The sequence below is a fragment of the Ixodes scapularis genome, unplaced genomic scaffold, assembly GCF_016920785.2.
Source record: "Ixodes scapularis isolate PalLabHiFi unplaced genomic scaffold, ASM1692078v2 PGA_scaffold3__209_contigs__length_174095766, whole genome shotgun sequence".
Taxonomy (NCBI): Eukaryota; Metazoa; Arthropoda; class Arachnida; order Ixodida; family Ixodidae; genus Ixodes; species Ixodes scapularis.
In genome coordinates this window covers 122,188,135-122,201,522 of record NW_024609868.1, presented here as the reverse complement: position 1 = coordinate 122,201,522, position 13,388 = coordinate 122,188,135, and the positions used below count along the sequence as shown (strand labels likewise).

General features: G+C 45.3%; 1 protein-coding gene across 4 annotated transcripts in view; it reads right to left on the bottom strand.

Moving 5' to 3' along the window:
* Positions 1–13,388, bottom strand: part of LOC8024435 — a 75,684-nt gene that overhangs the window by 40,055 nt on the left and 22,241 nt on the right. For 2 of the 4 annotated variants that reach the window (XM_042292615.1, XM_029969807.4), the window contains exons 4-6: positions 12,914–12,956; positions 6,794–6,863; positions 2,035–2,075 (exon numbers count right to left, since the gene is read on the bottom strand). In XM_042292615.1, the coding sequence (XP_042148549.1) occupies positions 2,035–2,075; positions 6,794–6,863; positions 12,914–12,956 (154 nt within the window). The remainder of the gene's footprint in view (positions 1–2,034; positions 2,076–6,793; positions 6,864–12,913; positions 12,957–13,388) is intronic. The other 2 variants (XM_042292614.1, XM_042292616.1) reach the window with 2 other exon arrangements.

Below are 13,388 nucleotides of genomic sequence, written 5' to 3'. Positions count from 1 at the left end.
AGATGTGCCGTAAATTGCGAATTACAAGAACGTTGTAATATGTCGTTAAAGGGCCTGAGAGGGCACGACGTGGATTTCAATTTTTAAAAGTTAGAACAAGATTGATGATGTCATATTTTGCAAAATGATTTTCAAAATACTGCCAAAGGCCCAAGTTTGAGTTGCTTTTTGAAAACGATGTGCATTTTCAATATGAATGAAAACTTGTGCAAATATTTAATACACGTGTCCCAATCATAACAGAAGATTTCAATGCTTCCCGAATTTTTTTTAATGTGGAGTTACAAAGCTCCGTTTTCGGCCAATTTTTGCATTATGTGTCATGTTTATAACGTTTTATTAACAAATAAAAATGTTCTCTAAACACAAGACATTCTTAACTAATTTTACTGCATGTCCAGTCTCTGCACAAAATATATTACGTCCACGGCGACAACTGCGTGTTTCACAACTATTCAAAATGCTGACTATGAGCAAGTCGCAAAACGCGCAGCTGACCAACAGCAACTTTATCATTCTTGCTCCAAAAGGTAAATTTTATTTTTTTTTACAAAAAAAAATAAATGATTGGAGTCATGTTTTTGGGTGTGCAAACAAAATATACATTTTTGTAAGAATTAAAAATGTTGACTAGACATAATTGTGCTATCTTACCTACAACCGCCCTCTGCTCTCTCACCAGTTGGGCGCAGTACTGCAGAAGCCACGGTGCGTGTGTGTGTATGTGCGCGTGTGTGCGCATGTGCAAGCGAGAGAGAAAGAGAAAGAGTGTGTGACAGACACCGAGGGCGAGCAAAGCGATGTGGGGTTCACAGAAGGGCGCCCGGGAAATATCCACCTTCCCCTCCAACTGCCATTGAGTTCCACCAAACCTTGAATGCAAGGCATTAAGCCCACATGTGTCTAAGCAAGCTGGGGTAGCTAAGGAATTTTCAGAGATATCTAGTTCTATCAACTTCGATTACAACTCAAGGCTCGTGAAACATACCCCTAAAATTCCGGAATTTGTAGTTTTTCTTTTTCTCTTTTATCTGAGGCTGAAGCGGTTTTACTCTTAAGTGAGAATTGATCGCCGATAATTTCGCCTAGCCAGATTTGCTGTTGGAAGTTCGGTATAAAAAATGAAAGCCGTTTACAATTCCCTGTAACGCCGGTTAGAGCGCAGCTCTTGAGGAGGAAGATGGAAGCATACTGAGGGATAGGCGACTCCTTGAGGTCACGTGACCCCCCTCAGGTCACGTTCCCCCCTCAGATCACATTACCCCTTGAAGCCTCAGGGGGTCACGTGGCCTCAGGGGGTCACGTGATCTGAGGCGGGTCACGTGACCTGAGGGGGGACACGTGACCTGAGGGGGGTCACATGACCTCAGGGGTCACGTAGCCTGAGGGTCATGTGACCTCGGGGGGTCACGTGACCTCGGGGGTCCGACCTCGGGGGTCCGGGGTCACGTGACCTCGCGGTTACGCCGACGGCGACGCCAACACCGACGCCGCTCAAGCCGGAAACGGGCCCCCAAGAGCTGCGCTCTAAAACAAAATGTACACCAAGATGAGCACCCATCCTTATAATATTTGAAAAAATAATGAAAACTTTTGTAGCTCTTTCTTTCATGCAAGTCCTGCAAGTTTCTTCAAATTACACATTTGTTTGTGATGTACCACCCCACCCCTTTCCCACTTTTGGTCTTTTTCATCCCACGATAATAACTGCAGAATGGAAGATTATTGCGCAAAAACACTGATCATGGCCAAATACAATGGATAGACGAATATTTCTATGGCAAAATTATATTGTGTCCCGAGAAATATAAAAAATAAAGCAGAAATGTGAAATCACGCTGCTTTCAACTCTACATGCAAACAACATAGGAAGTCACTGTTGAACATAATACATATCAGATGTATACTAGAAGTCCAAAGCAACTGACAACACCTGTGAGCAAAGACTAAGTGCAATGTATATTCCACTTAGGAAGGCTCAGAAGCACCAACAAATAAGGCCTAAAAATATTAAGATAAAAATGAAACACTCACCATCTTTCTCTGCAAGTCCCCGCGGAAGAACAGGAGAGCTGCTGCAACAATTTATTGCGACACAATGATTTAGTATGACAATGATTCAGTGTGACAATGGTTTTATGTGACACAATATTGTACTATGATACAATGATTTAATATGACAATAGTTTCATGTGACATTATTTTAAATTGACAACGATTAAATGCAACACAATGATTCCACCCTTTAGGTGCTGGGGCATGCTTTGTGCAGAATATTTATTTATATCAAAGACAATGAAAGAAAGGAAAAACTCTAACCAAAAAATTGATATGGAGCCCGACGTTTCAAGGCCAGTTCGGCCCCTTGATCACGGGTGACTGTTTTTGTCCTTGTCGTCGTCTTGCAAAGTGCCCGGTGTTTTTGGATTCTTTAAAATGGCTGTTGTATCTGCACGCGCTTTTTGGTTCGTAGCGCCTCGCGTGACGCACCGCAAACCGGACACGTAGGCGCTTGGCAGTGTCCCGGCTGACCGGTTGACGTTATTTTTGGTATTCTGGATGTACCAGGACTCTAATAAAAGGCGTCTTCGCCAGTTTCTTTCTGTGCCAAGAATAGAGCAGTTGTTGAATTCAATCGTGTGTCCCTCTTTTTGGACGTGTTCTGCCAGTGCACTGCCCTGCACGTTACTCTTTTTAACGTCATATTGATGCTGGCGTAGACGTTCCAGGAAGTTTTTAGTTTCCCCAACGTAGGAGGCGGCGCAGTCACCACACGGGATCCTTTAGATGAGTCCCTGAGCTTTTTCTTTAGGGGGACGATCCTTTGGAAGCGAGAAGAGGCGTCCAAAAAGAGGTGTCTGCCAGTGCACTGCAGGGCAGTGCACTGGCAGAACACGTCCAAAAAGAGGGACACACGATTGAATTCAACAACTGCTCTATTCTTGGCACAGAAAGAAACTGGCGAAGATGCCTTTTATTAGAGTCCTGGTACATCCAGAATACCAAAAATAACGCCAACCGGTCAGCCGGGACACTGCCAAGTGCCTACGTGTCCGGTTTGCGGTGCGTCACGCGAGGCGCTACGAACCAAAAAGCGCGTGCAGATACAACAGCCGTTTTAAAGAATCCAAAAACACCGGGCAATTTGCAAGACGACGACAAGGACAAAAACAGTCACCCGTGATCAAGGGGCCGAACTGGCCTTGAAACGTCGGGCTCCATATCAATTTTTTGGTTAGAGTTTTTCCTTTCTTTCATTGTCATTCCTAACCAGGTGGATGTCCACCGAAACGTTTACGTTTATATCAAAGACACACTGTCTTATGGGCAGAAAGTTAATTTATGTCTGCATGCCTCCAACCTACTATATATTTCTCGTATTTTAGTACTTCTCGAGACTTGGCAGTGGCACCTCGACCTTGTGCCCTGAGGCCCCTCTTTTGAGCGGCCTTACTCGCCATTTGTTTATTTGGAACTGCAACTTTCTTGTATTCAAAGTGTTCACGAGTCATTTCTACCTCTCGGTGCTTGCCATGAAGCACGGTGTTGAACGACATTGTAACAAGGAAGGAGCGTACCGAAACAAAACAAAACAAAAAAGTGCCATCACACAGTAACACGAAACACTGCATCGCATGCACAAATATACAGTGGTGGAACTGAGAAGTGGTGATTTGGAGCAGCTCTTATACCAGGGCAAAACGGGTTTTGGAGCAGAGATTCCCACTTTTGGAGCCGACAATTTTTAGCTTTTATGTCAGAATATTATATATAATCTTTTTGAAAGATATTCTGTGGAAAAAAAACTGCAGTTGTTGGTGTTGGGAGACTATTTAAAGTGCCATGTCTACAGGGGACCGAAGGCGTCTTTGGGCTATGTTTGATGTAAAAATATGTTTTTAAATACTTTGTAGGGTTTGTATCATGCTGCTCACTTGTATTCCATCTGCTACTGTTCAAAGAGCACCTAAGTGGTGCACATAGCTGCTCTAACTGATCACAACGAATAGCGCTAGATATTAATTGGAATCGATGTAAGCACTATTTGCACAAAAACCTATAACTTTTCGTTAGGCATGTGCAAATAATAGATTCTAAGTTTGAAGCAAATTCAAAGTGAATAGTGGTTTTGGCTGAATATTTTTTAATAGAATATTGAATAGTTACTGCGCCTTTCTTCGTGCCTTTCACTACTGTTGCACCATGCTTAAACAAAAATCCGGCTGAACTCGCTAAGGTTGTTCTCAAGTTCCTAAATGCCCAATTATGAGCTCTGTTAAATTTAATCTAGAACAGTGGCCTCGAAAGTCCAATACCTACATTGGGATAGCATGTAAATGACAGATTTTAGATAAAATTAAACCTATTAAAGGGCAACTCCGCTCAATTCCGAAGATTTTGGGATAATGATTGATTTTAAATTAAAAAGCCCTAGTAAAACACACTACGTCGTTTGCTTCGCAAAAAATGGGATATATATTTTTAAATCTGATTTTAAACACGAGCGGAAATCGAAACCGAAACTTCGGCTCTGCCTGGCAACATTGGCCTCGGGTCGCCAAGTGCATGGCCATCACGTGGTACGAGATGTTACGTGATCTTCAGCCCAACGACGGGCGGGATGGGGGCGGGCGTGTGGCAGGCGCGAGTGTCGTCTGCACCGCACTCTTCGCCACGTTTTGGTGTCTACGGCATTCGACGACGTCTGCACAACTGCGGTAAAAGTCTGCGCACGTGGTGTCTGTAGTGTAGACGAAACTCCGAGAGACAATAATCACAATCGGTGAGACGACGACGGCGGTTGCGACGCGGAAGGCGGCGGTAACGGCAGGACCACGGCGGGCGGCCGGACGGCCCTCAAGAAACGCGCTGCGCAGGTGCGTTACACCAATCACGTGGACACCACTGAGCGCCGAGAGGCAACGTTGCTGACGTCATGCGCTAAGCTCGCCGGGAGAAGTGAAAACAAGCAAAAGGGGGCCATGTAGATGGCGTTTAGCTCAATGTTGGCTCCGCCCATGCCGTAGCCTTGACTGCACTGTTGGTTGCACCTGAATTCACCCGCTCAAGTCAGCCGATTTCGCCAACTTGGCGAGTTGCAAAGTTTGCCGGACCGTTTAAGAAACATTTATACAGAAATGCGTCGTAACATTTCATGTGTGGTCTTCCTAAGCGATACTGAAGAGGACTGCATTGTTTTCTCAAAACCAAAAATGAAGCGGAGTTGCCTTTTAAGGAGCCCAGCGATACCTAATTGAGGGGATTTAGAAAAATATTCGCTACATGCAAGTATTTTCCTCAATTAAAAAAAGATTGCTGTTTAACATATATCGTTGCATAATAGCCGCAGTTAAATTTGGAAGATTCTACTGCAATGTAAGTATAAACAATCACAATGTTCTTGATTTCTTTTTTTAATACACCAGGCATGCGGGCACATCAGGTCACTCTGAAGGTGTTTTTTATGCCTAAATCCACGGCTCCGGAAGTGAGTCGCAAGACCGCGTTGTCAGCTCCGCAGGTATTGTTTCTCCGCAGTGCACCGGTGCTTGAGGAGAGGCACACTCAAGGGGGCTAACCCGCCGCGACCAACACTTCAAAAAGCAAGAATATTGCGGTTCATTTTGAAGAGAATATCAAATAGCATATTATTTCAAATTACTATTTCAAAATTTTAATATTCAAACTTCACACATAGTATGTAGGCATAAAAAAACAAAAAACATGCTTTCTTAATTTTCAGTGGCATTGTGGCAGACATATTCAGTTTCCTTTTCGAGAAGAGCTCCCTTCTGGCACAGACAAGGGGCAAATTGTGCACAAATACAGCCTTTGGAGCAGCATGTACCAGGCTGTTCGTTCTGGCACAGTTTGGTGCAAATGTCGCAGCAGTTCCACCCACTGCACATACCGCTACATGCAAAACCAAAATGACAACTCAGCTGAGGGACAGGGAGTGAACTGAAACCACATGGGAACGCAGCCGAGCATATGCGGGCACGGCACTTGGAGCCCTTTCACTGTTCAGACGAGCCTATACTCCATGTCACAAGTCGCATGCAGTGCAGGCGAAGGCAAGACCAGGTGAAGAAAGAAAGGGCAAGCACTAGAAAGGCAGGACAGGAGAGGAGGGCAATGGAGGGCGAGGGGAGAAAAGGAAGGCACTAGGAACGTTAGGGGAGGTTTCTCAGAATTTCCCAAAAACTAAAGACGGTTAAAGGGTTTGGTGTTTGCAGACCAACTGGTATGGGCCTTCGGCCTTTCTGCTGTACTCCCGACTCTCCTGAGCCAAATAAATGAAATGAAATGAAAGGGTTGATGTAACGCACCGATTTAATGTGACACAAGACAGTCCCCAAAGATTGGAATTCTCTTGTCGCAAGATTAAACTACACCCGAACTGGCAGCAGCTGCAAGTGGCACTTCTCGGGGGGCAATCACGGCGCATAGTGAACCTCGCAAGTCAAATTACCATACTAAAATTTGCTCCGTCCGAAAAAGCAACAGTTTTTGCGACAAAGCTCAAGAATTCCAATTGAAACATGAGCCCAGGGAGAGCGACAGATCAAAAGTATCGCATCCCACGTTTCAATTCTCACCAACCTAGGCCTCGAAGTTTTAGCTGTCCCTCGACACGTACAAGCATTCATGCAGCCAGGAAGGCAAACACACGCGATCCATTTCGCAATGTAATGGAGAGAGGCTGTCGGATCAGTGCGAGGGTAACTTTCAGTCTGCTCTGGCCCCATCAAAAAAGTCCGGATCCTGGGATCAACTGTGCTCGGGACTGTACCTTCCGTGGCCTTGTGAGTCATGGTTGCCTGCAACACCCTCCCCCTCGGGCGTGTCCAGGACCAGGGTATCTGCAACGAGAGAGACACAATAATCATAATTGTGACGATGGTCGGTGGTAGTACGGAACGATTTTCTGACTGCTGTGTTTAGCGACCGCCCATGCATTGCAAGCGATTCCGGCAACAAAGGACGTCGTACAAGTTGGAGTGTCATGCTGTTGGATGTTGGTTCCAGAAGTCCCGGAAAGACATAAGAGCAAACGCTACGGTCCATTGCCATTCAAGAAGGTAGGGCAAGGAAAAGGAAGGCCGGGGGGAAGGAAGCAGACGAAATGATGGAGAGAGGAGGGGGCTTTCCCCTTTCCTGTCCAGTCTTCCATCTGCTTCCTCCTCCCTGGCCTTTTTATCCCCTGCCCTACCTTCTTGAGTTGCAATGGACTATAATGTCGCTGTCGTTGTGGGCCGTCGAACCGGAGAACGACCTGCCGCAGAACGGGCATCTGCCACATCCGGCACCACAGCTGCGACACCGCCAGGACCGCAGCCGGCAACAGTACGACACTTCTACGACGTCTTCGGGCAAAAGTCATGGGACCGCTTTTTAAAATATGGTAAATGCACCACTCCTTCCAGGCACCATAGTAGTGGCGGCAGTGGTGACGATCATCGCGATAATGATGATGGTGATGCACGAGAGCACGAAAGGACCTTTCTTCATTTGACCACTTTCCACAACAAGAGGTAAACATTGAAGGCATTCAGGACAGACCTTCTGGGTGCCAACGTTCTTCCTGCTCTAGCTGCCCTCATCTCAACGTGCGCAGTATCAGCATAGACTGCGAGGGCTGCGCTTCTGCTCGGGAATGTCATCCACAAAAGTTCACTGCTCATGGTGATAATATACCATACACGACAGTGAAACAGGGTTCAACTAAGTTCCGAGGTAGGGCAGGTCTACCGTAAAATCCTTTGAAAGAGCACCAACACCCCCTCGAAAATGTTCTTAATTTTTTTGCCAGGCAATTTCATATTGTGTCAGGAGGCTACCTAAACAATATTTTGCTACATAGAGTGCCATATATTTTTTATAAAGCCAAAAGCTCAACTGCTCGAAACCGAAGCACGAGCATGGAAGTTCATGGCCTCAAATCACGTGGCTATGGCTGACCGCATTTTTTCTTTCCTCCCCTTCTCCGGCGTGTGAAGCAGACAGGCGACGAAGTTGCGTGCACCATTTGTCGTGCAATTGCTCCGCACTTATATCCCTTCCACTCAATGTTCTGTGCTTGAAGATCGAATGGCCAATTGGTCCCTTGTGGGCCACCATCGCTTTGTTTAGCCCGCGGTACGTCACCATATTGACAACGACGTGTACATGTACTTCCTGTGATCTGTGCAACATTTTTTTCTTTTCTGGATCAATGTATTTGCAGCTTTTTGGAGGCTACAAAAATGGGGTTTGTATCCTTTTCTATTTTTGATATTGAATGTGTGTCTTGGATGATTTACGACTTTGAATATATTTGGTACCCATAGTATGAACGCCACGTGACCATAAAAAAGAGAATGAGCCCGACAAAAACCGGCCAATTCTCTACAGGCAGTTTTCGGGCAGAAAGAAAACTAATTTCGAGCCGCAAATTGTGTTCCGAGTAGTTGGGCTCTTGTAGGCCACGTTCAAATAAAAACCTCAGCAAGCATAAATAACCAGTCAGTGTCCCTTTAAGAACACCTGCCCAGCATGAAGAGATAAATAGTGAAAACTATGAGAAGGGCAATTTTTAGGAATGTGACAGCAAACTTCTATAAAAAAAAACTAGTGACAAGCACTGCAGAACCTGTTACAAATTAAGTGAAATGGGAACTTATACCGTAGGTCGCGGACAGGGCAGATTCGCGTTCTACGGTACGATAGACACGTGAGAATTTGTTAGGAGCTCCCGTGTGCGGTAACGGATACCGCAAATAGTGAATGAAGCAGATTCACCCTTTTACAGTGCAATAAACACACAGGAAACTGCTACAAACTTGTGTATTGTAGGAACCGATTATGTGCGTACAGATCGCGGAAAATAAATGCGTAAACTTGCTACGAACTCGCATGTAGCGGAAACGGATACTACAACCGAACCAGATAATGTCATGTGCTCCAACTTGAGCATTTTATCACCACCGCTAGCATCACATTCTCAGAGTTTCAGCTTTCTGCAATTCATAGTTCATTTACACGTGCCAAAAACTTGGTTTAATTATCTCAATTTTATCCTGTACAATGCGTAACAGGCAGAACAAGGGGAGATCAGTACAAAACAAAGTTGATGAGATTATAGTCGCTGTTTCAAGCAATCCGATGCAAAACGGTGAAGCTCGGCGCACGCGAGCTGCAAGAGGCGGCGCGAAAGTATACGGCATACATAATAATCAAGTGATGTCATCAGGAGCACAAAACGCTGTTTCTGTCTTATCACTGTAGCCACCATCCTACTATTTTATAATGTTTGCTTGCGACTTCTAGCTCCTGACATCACCGAAATCGTCTGGAAATTTAGACGATGTTAGCGATCAGCCCGCCAGCGCGGTTGATGAGCAATCTCAATACTTAGTTTCATATTACTTCAAAACGAAGGAGATGCTACGAGCCAATGGGGCCAACCAAGCAGCATCAAAGTGCGACATAATGGCACTCGTCCAACTTCCTGCATGTGTCCTTTCATCGTCTAAACCAGGGGTTCTCAAACTTTTTGGCCTCACGGAACCCCAGGAAGCCTCAGAAACTGCCGCGGAACACCCCCCCCCCCCCCCCTTCTATATTTGCCGACCAAGAAGCAACAGATGCAAAATTGTAGGCAATTTTGCTTGTGTTGCTTCCCATATATCCCCACCATATCAATCGCAATGTCAGTACAAAGCGAGATGAAGGTGCTTTGCATGGTCCTGCCGCACAGCCTGTGGCATGAGGGGGGGAGGAGGGGGGTTGCAATTTGGGTGTTCGCGGAACCCATGAGACCAGCTCGTGGAGCCCCTGTGTTCCCCGGAACCCAGTTTGAGAACCCCTGGTCTAAACCAAGTGCAACAAATGTTCTGTGACTTGTGCTCTTAGTATATGTGTGTTTGTGGTAGTTTGTGTTCGAGCCTTCGACTGTGCTCTGACCTAAGATGAAACAAATTGTACGATGAGTAGAGACACGCTGGTGAGATACATATTTGTACCTTTTTTTTTTGTTTTGTTTCAGAGCGCCGCTCTCAGGCACCTGTTTCCGGCTTGAGCGGCGGCGGTGGCGGCGGCGTTGGCATACCCACACGTTGCATTATGGGACGTTTCCCATAATGACGTCACACATGACATGTGTGACGTCACAAGTGACGTTACAAGTGACGTCACACGTGACATTTTGTATTGACATCACGTCACACATGCCGTCACGTGTGACACCATTGTTGAGTGGTGATGGGACGTCGAATCGGTGCTTTAGCGAACCTAGACTTTTGCACAGAGAGCGATTACACTAGCTAGCAACGCCGACATGGAAGACGAAGCAAACAAAGAAGCGCGCACGGCACCAAGTTCGGGCTCAAGTTTGCATTTCATCAGTATAGAGCCTAGATTTAAGAGAGGGGGCAGCCGCTTGATCGGGGTCACATGGTTTGTGGGCCGCATTTGCAAAACGAGCTGCAGGCTGCAAGGAGTCAAAAGCGTTCACCGTCTGCAAATGTGTCCACCTCTCCGCCCGGCTTCCTCGCCACGCTGGACACGAAACAACATACGCAGGCGCACTTCCGCCAATCTGCCCAGGAGGCGCCCGCCATTAAATTGAAAATGCTCTCCATGGTTGGTGTTGCTCAGTCTTATAAGTCTCGGCTCTTTTCGTCTTCTCTGTCGATACGTATCAGTATGTTAAAGCTAGTGCTCCGAATGCCCCTTTCGGTATGCCAAGACTTCTCAGTGTGCAATGCGGAAAAGCCGCTTCCCAGATAAGGAGCAGGGAACAAACGACGATGCAGAGGCTGCCACCAGCAGCTTTTGCAGCTCGTTCTGGCTGCACTTTGCTGCTCGGCCGCGGAAGCAAAGTGTGGCGGTCTGCAACTTAATAAAGTTTCCGAATTTGATTATTTTTTAATTACAGTAAACTTTCACTTGAGCGAACAGTGATTTACCAAAAATTTCAGAATAAAAAACTTTAAAAAATCCCCGGCAGTTTTCCTATGCATTTTATGTAAAAATGTTTCAGTTAAACAGGAAATGAATTTCGAAATAGCGAAGATTTCAGTTTAACGAACATGATTGGTGAACCCAGGATTATTTTTGCAATCAGTTCAATGAAGTTTTGTGTTCTGCAGTGCTGGCGTAGCCAACGACCGCCACCCCGCTGCCGCCGCCTCTGGAGCGGCAGCGCATCATCGCTGGCGTTCACAGCGCCGCCGAGGCAAAGTGGTGGTGCGGTAGACAGACAAGCCACGTGGTGTGTCTGTTTTTTCTTTGTCATCGGTTCTTTTTGGCCATCTTAGTTTTGGGTAACAACAGCAGAACGGCAGTTTGTGTACCCGCTTTCATAATGAGTACGACGAAACGGAAGCGGTTGTCTCCAGACAAGCTCAAAATCCTTCAGCGTTTGGACAACGGTCAAAGCCAACTGTAAGTTGCACAAACTATGGGATGCCACCGTCGACATTGTCAACGATAGTGAAGCAAAAGTTGAAGCTTGAAGGAGAAACTGTTCAATCCCAACAGGAAACAACTCTGCACGGGATATTTCGAGCCAGTGGACAATGCCATTGCGATATGGCTTCGTTGCAGCAACAAGCTGTGCCAGAGGAAGTGCAAAAGACATAGACTCTCTGGACAGCTTTGTTACTTCATACGCTTTAAGAACGCCAGTGCAAATGAAAATTAGATTTTTTTTTCAGTATGAGAAAGGCAGCAATGTAACTGTTATGCACTTCGTATATAACAATGTACATGACTCCGTAAATTGCATTTCATGCTTTTGGCTCGATGTATGCTGTGCCCTATGCTGTTCCATATTCTAGTGAATATATTCAGTTTAGCGAACTTTCAGCTAAGTGAGCTATTTTTATGGGTCCCTTGAAGTTTGCTCAAGTGAAAGTTTACTGTATCAGAAAATTTTTCTTCACTATATCCGTGGGAGCCGCTCATTTTCCTTCCTTAAAAACAGACACAAATATGCTGAAAAAGTGCAAACAGGAATGGAAAATCGTGATCACTTTGCTAAAGACACTATTTTGTTATAACCGACTTCATTACACTGCAGTCGTTGCCCCCAGTCATTGAGTGACTTAGGTACCCAGACAAACTTTCTAGAGAGCTACATGAAGCTTTCCAGAGCAAAGGGCGACAAGTGCACAAATAACATGTAACTGTCTGGCAAATGAGTATACTTTTTTTATTACGGTGGTTATGCCGAAATTAGCTCAGACTGTTTCTTCTCCCATGGCTATATATATGATTAGTTTTTTCAAATAAAACTTAGTTGTGAGTGTGCACTTGTTCATCTACTTTCTTGTCCCAGTGTTGTTTTTTTTTGCGCTTACCTATGTAATCATGCACCAACTGGCCCAAATTGCCACTTTAATCTATGATGAGTAGTGTAAGAACAACCAAGAAGCACATTTTACTAGTCAGAATTTATGTGATGGAACAAAAAGAAAAAACTTGCGGGAGGAATTGGGAAGATATATGGGAAGGAAGTACAATGAGCAGAATAGCAAAATATATTGCGCTACACGTTTTTGTTTTTTAGGATGGAAAAAGTGGGAAAGAAGAAAATAAAAGAGAAAGAAGACTGCTCACTCTTTCCTAAGAGAGGGCTCTCAAGAGGGTGAAATAGGAAAGGAGTAAAAAAAAGAATGGGAGCAAAAGTGTGCAAAGTATATGTCGGCCACTTAGTCCTTATTTCAGGTGCATCCACTATGTTGTGAAGTTGAGATTTCATCCATCGTGGCCATGGTAGTTAGTCCCACCGTGGCCATGGCAGTTAGTCGTCATGCACCGAGGGATTCCCCAAGCAGAGACAACCCCCGAAACTGAGCTGCAATACTTTGGTGCAGTACGCTCGTCAACATCCCCAAGCCCCGAGGAACTGAGAGCAACGAGAACTTGCCTTCCCGTAGCCAGGGCGATGCGACGGTTGGTCCCTTGCTTTTCTGCATGGGAACAAAAGCATGTTCATAGCTTAGAAGCCACATAACTGGCGATGTGCACAAACTAGCGACAAGAAAAACTTTGAGGATAAAGTTTTGAGGTCAACACCATTTTAACTGGCATGAGAACTAAGATTGAACATAAAGCAGCTGCACTTCAAAATGAGTGCTCACTCGAGGAAGGGATGTTGCCATCAAAGTCGTAAACAAAATCACAAACCAAGATGAGGCACATCAATGAATTTAGATTGCATCGGTAAAATGCGATAAAAAGCAGCGTTGTTAACGCTCGTGTTAGGTGTGTTGTGCAGCGAAGCATGGAACTCTAATTTTGAAAACTGGAGGGAGAAGTTAGAAAGCACTATTCACGTGGCTGGGCTTTCTCTGTCTTCTTCGCATGTGACTCCCTCGTTAATTTTGTCATAATTTCTAATT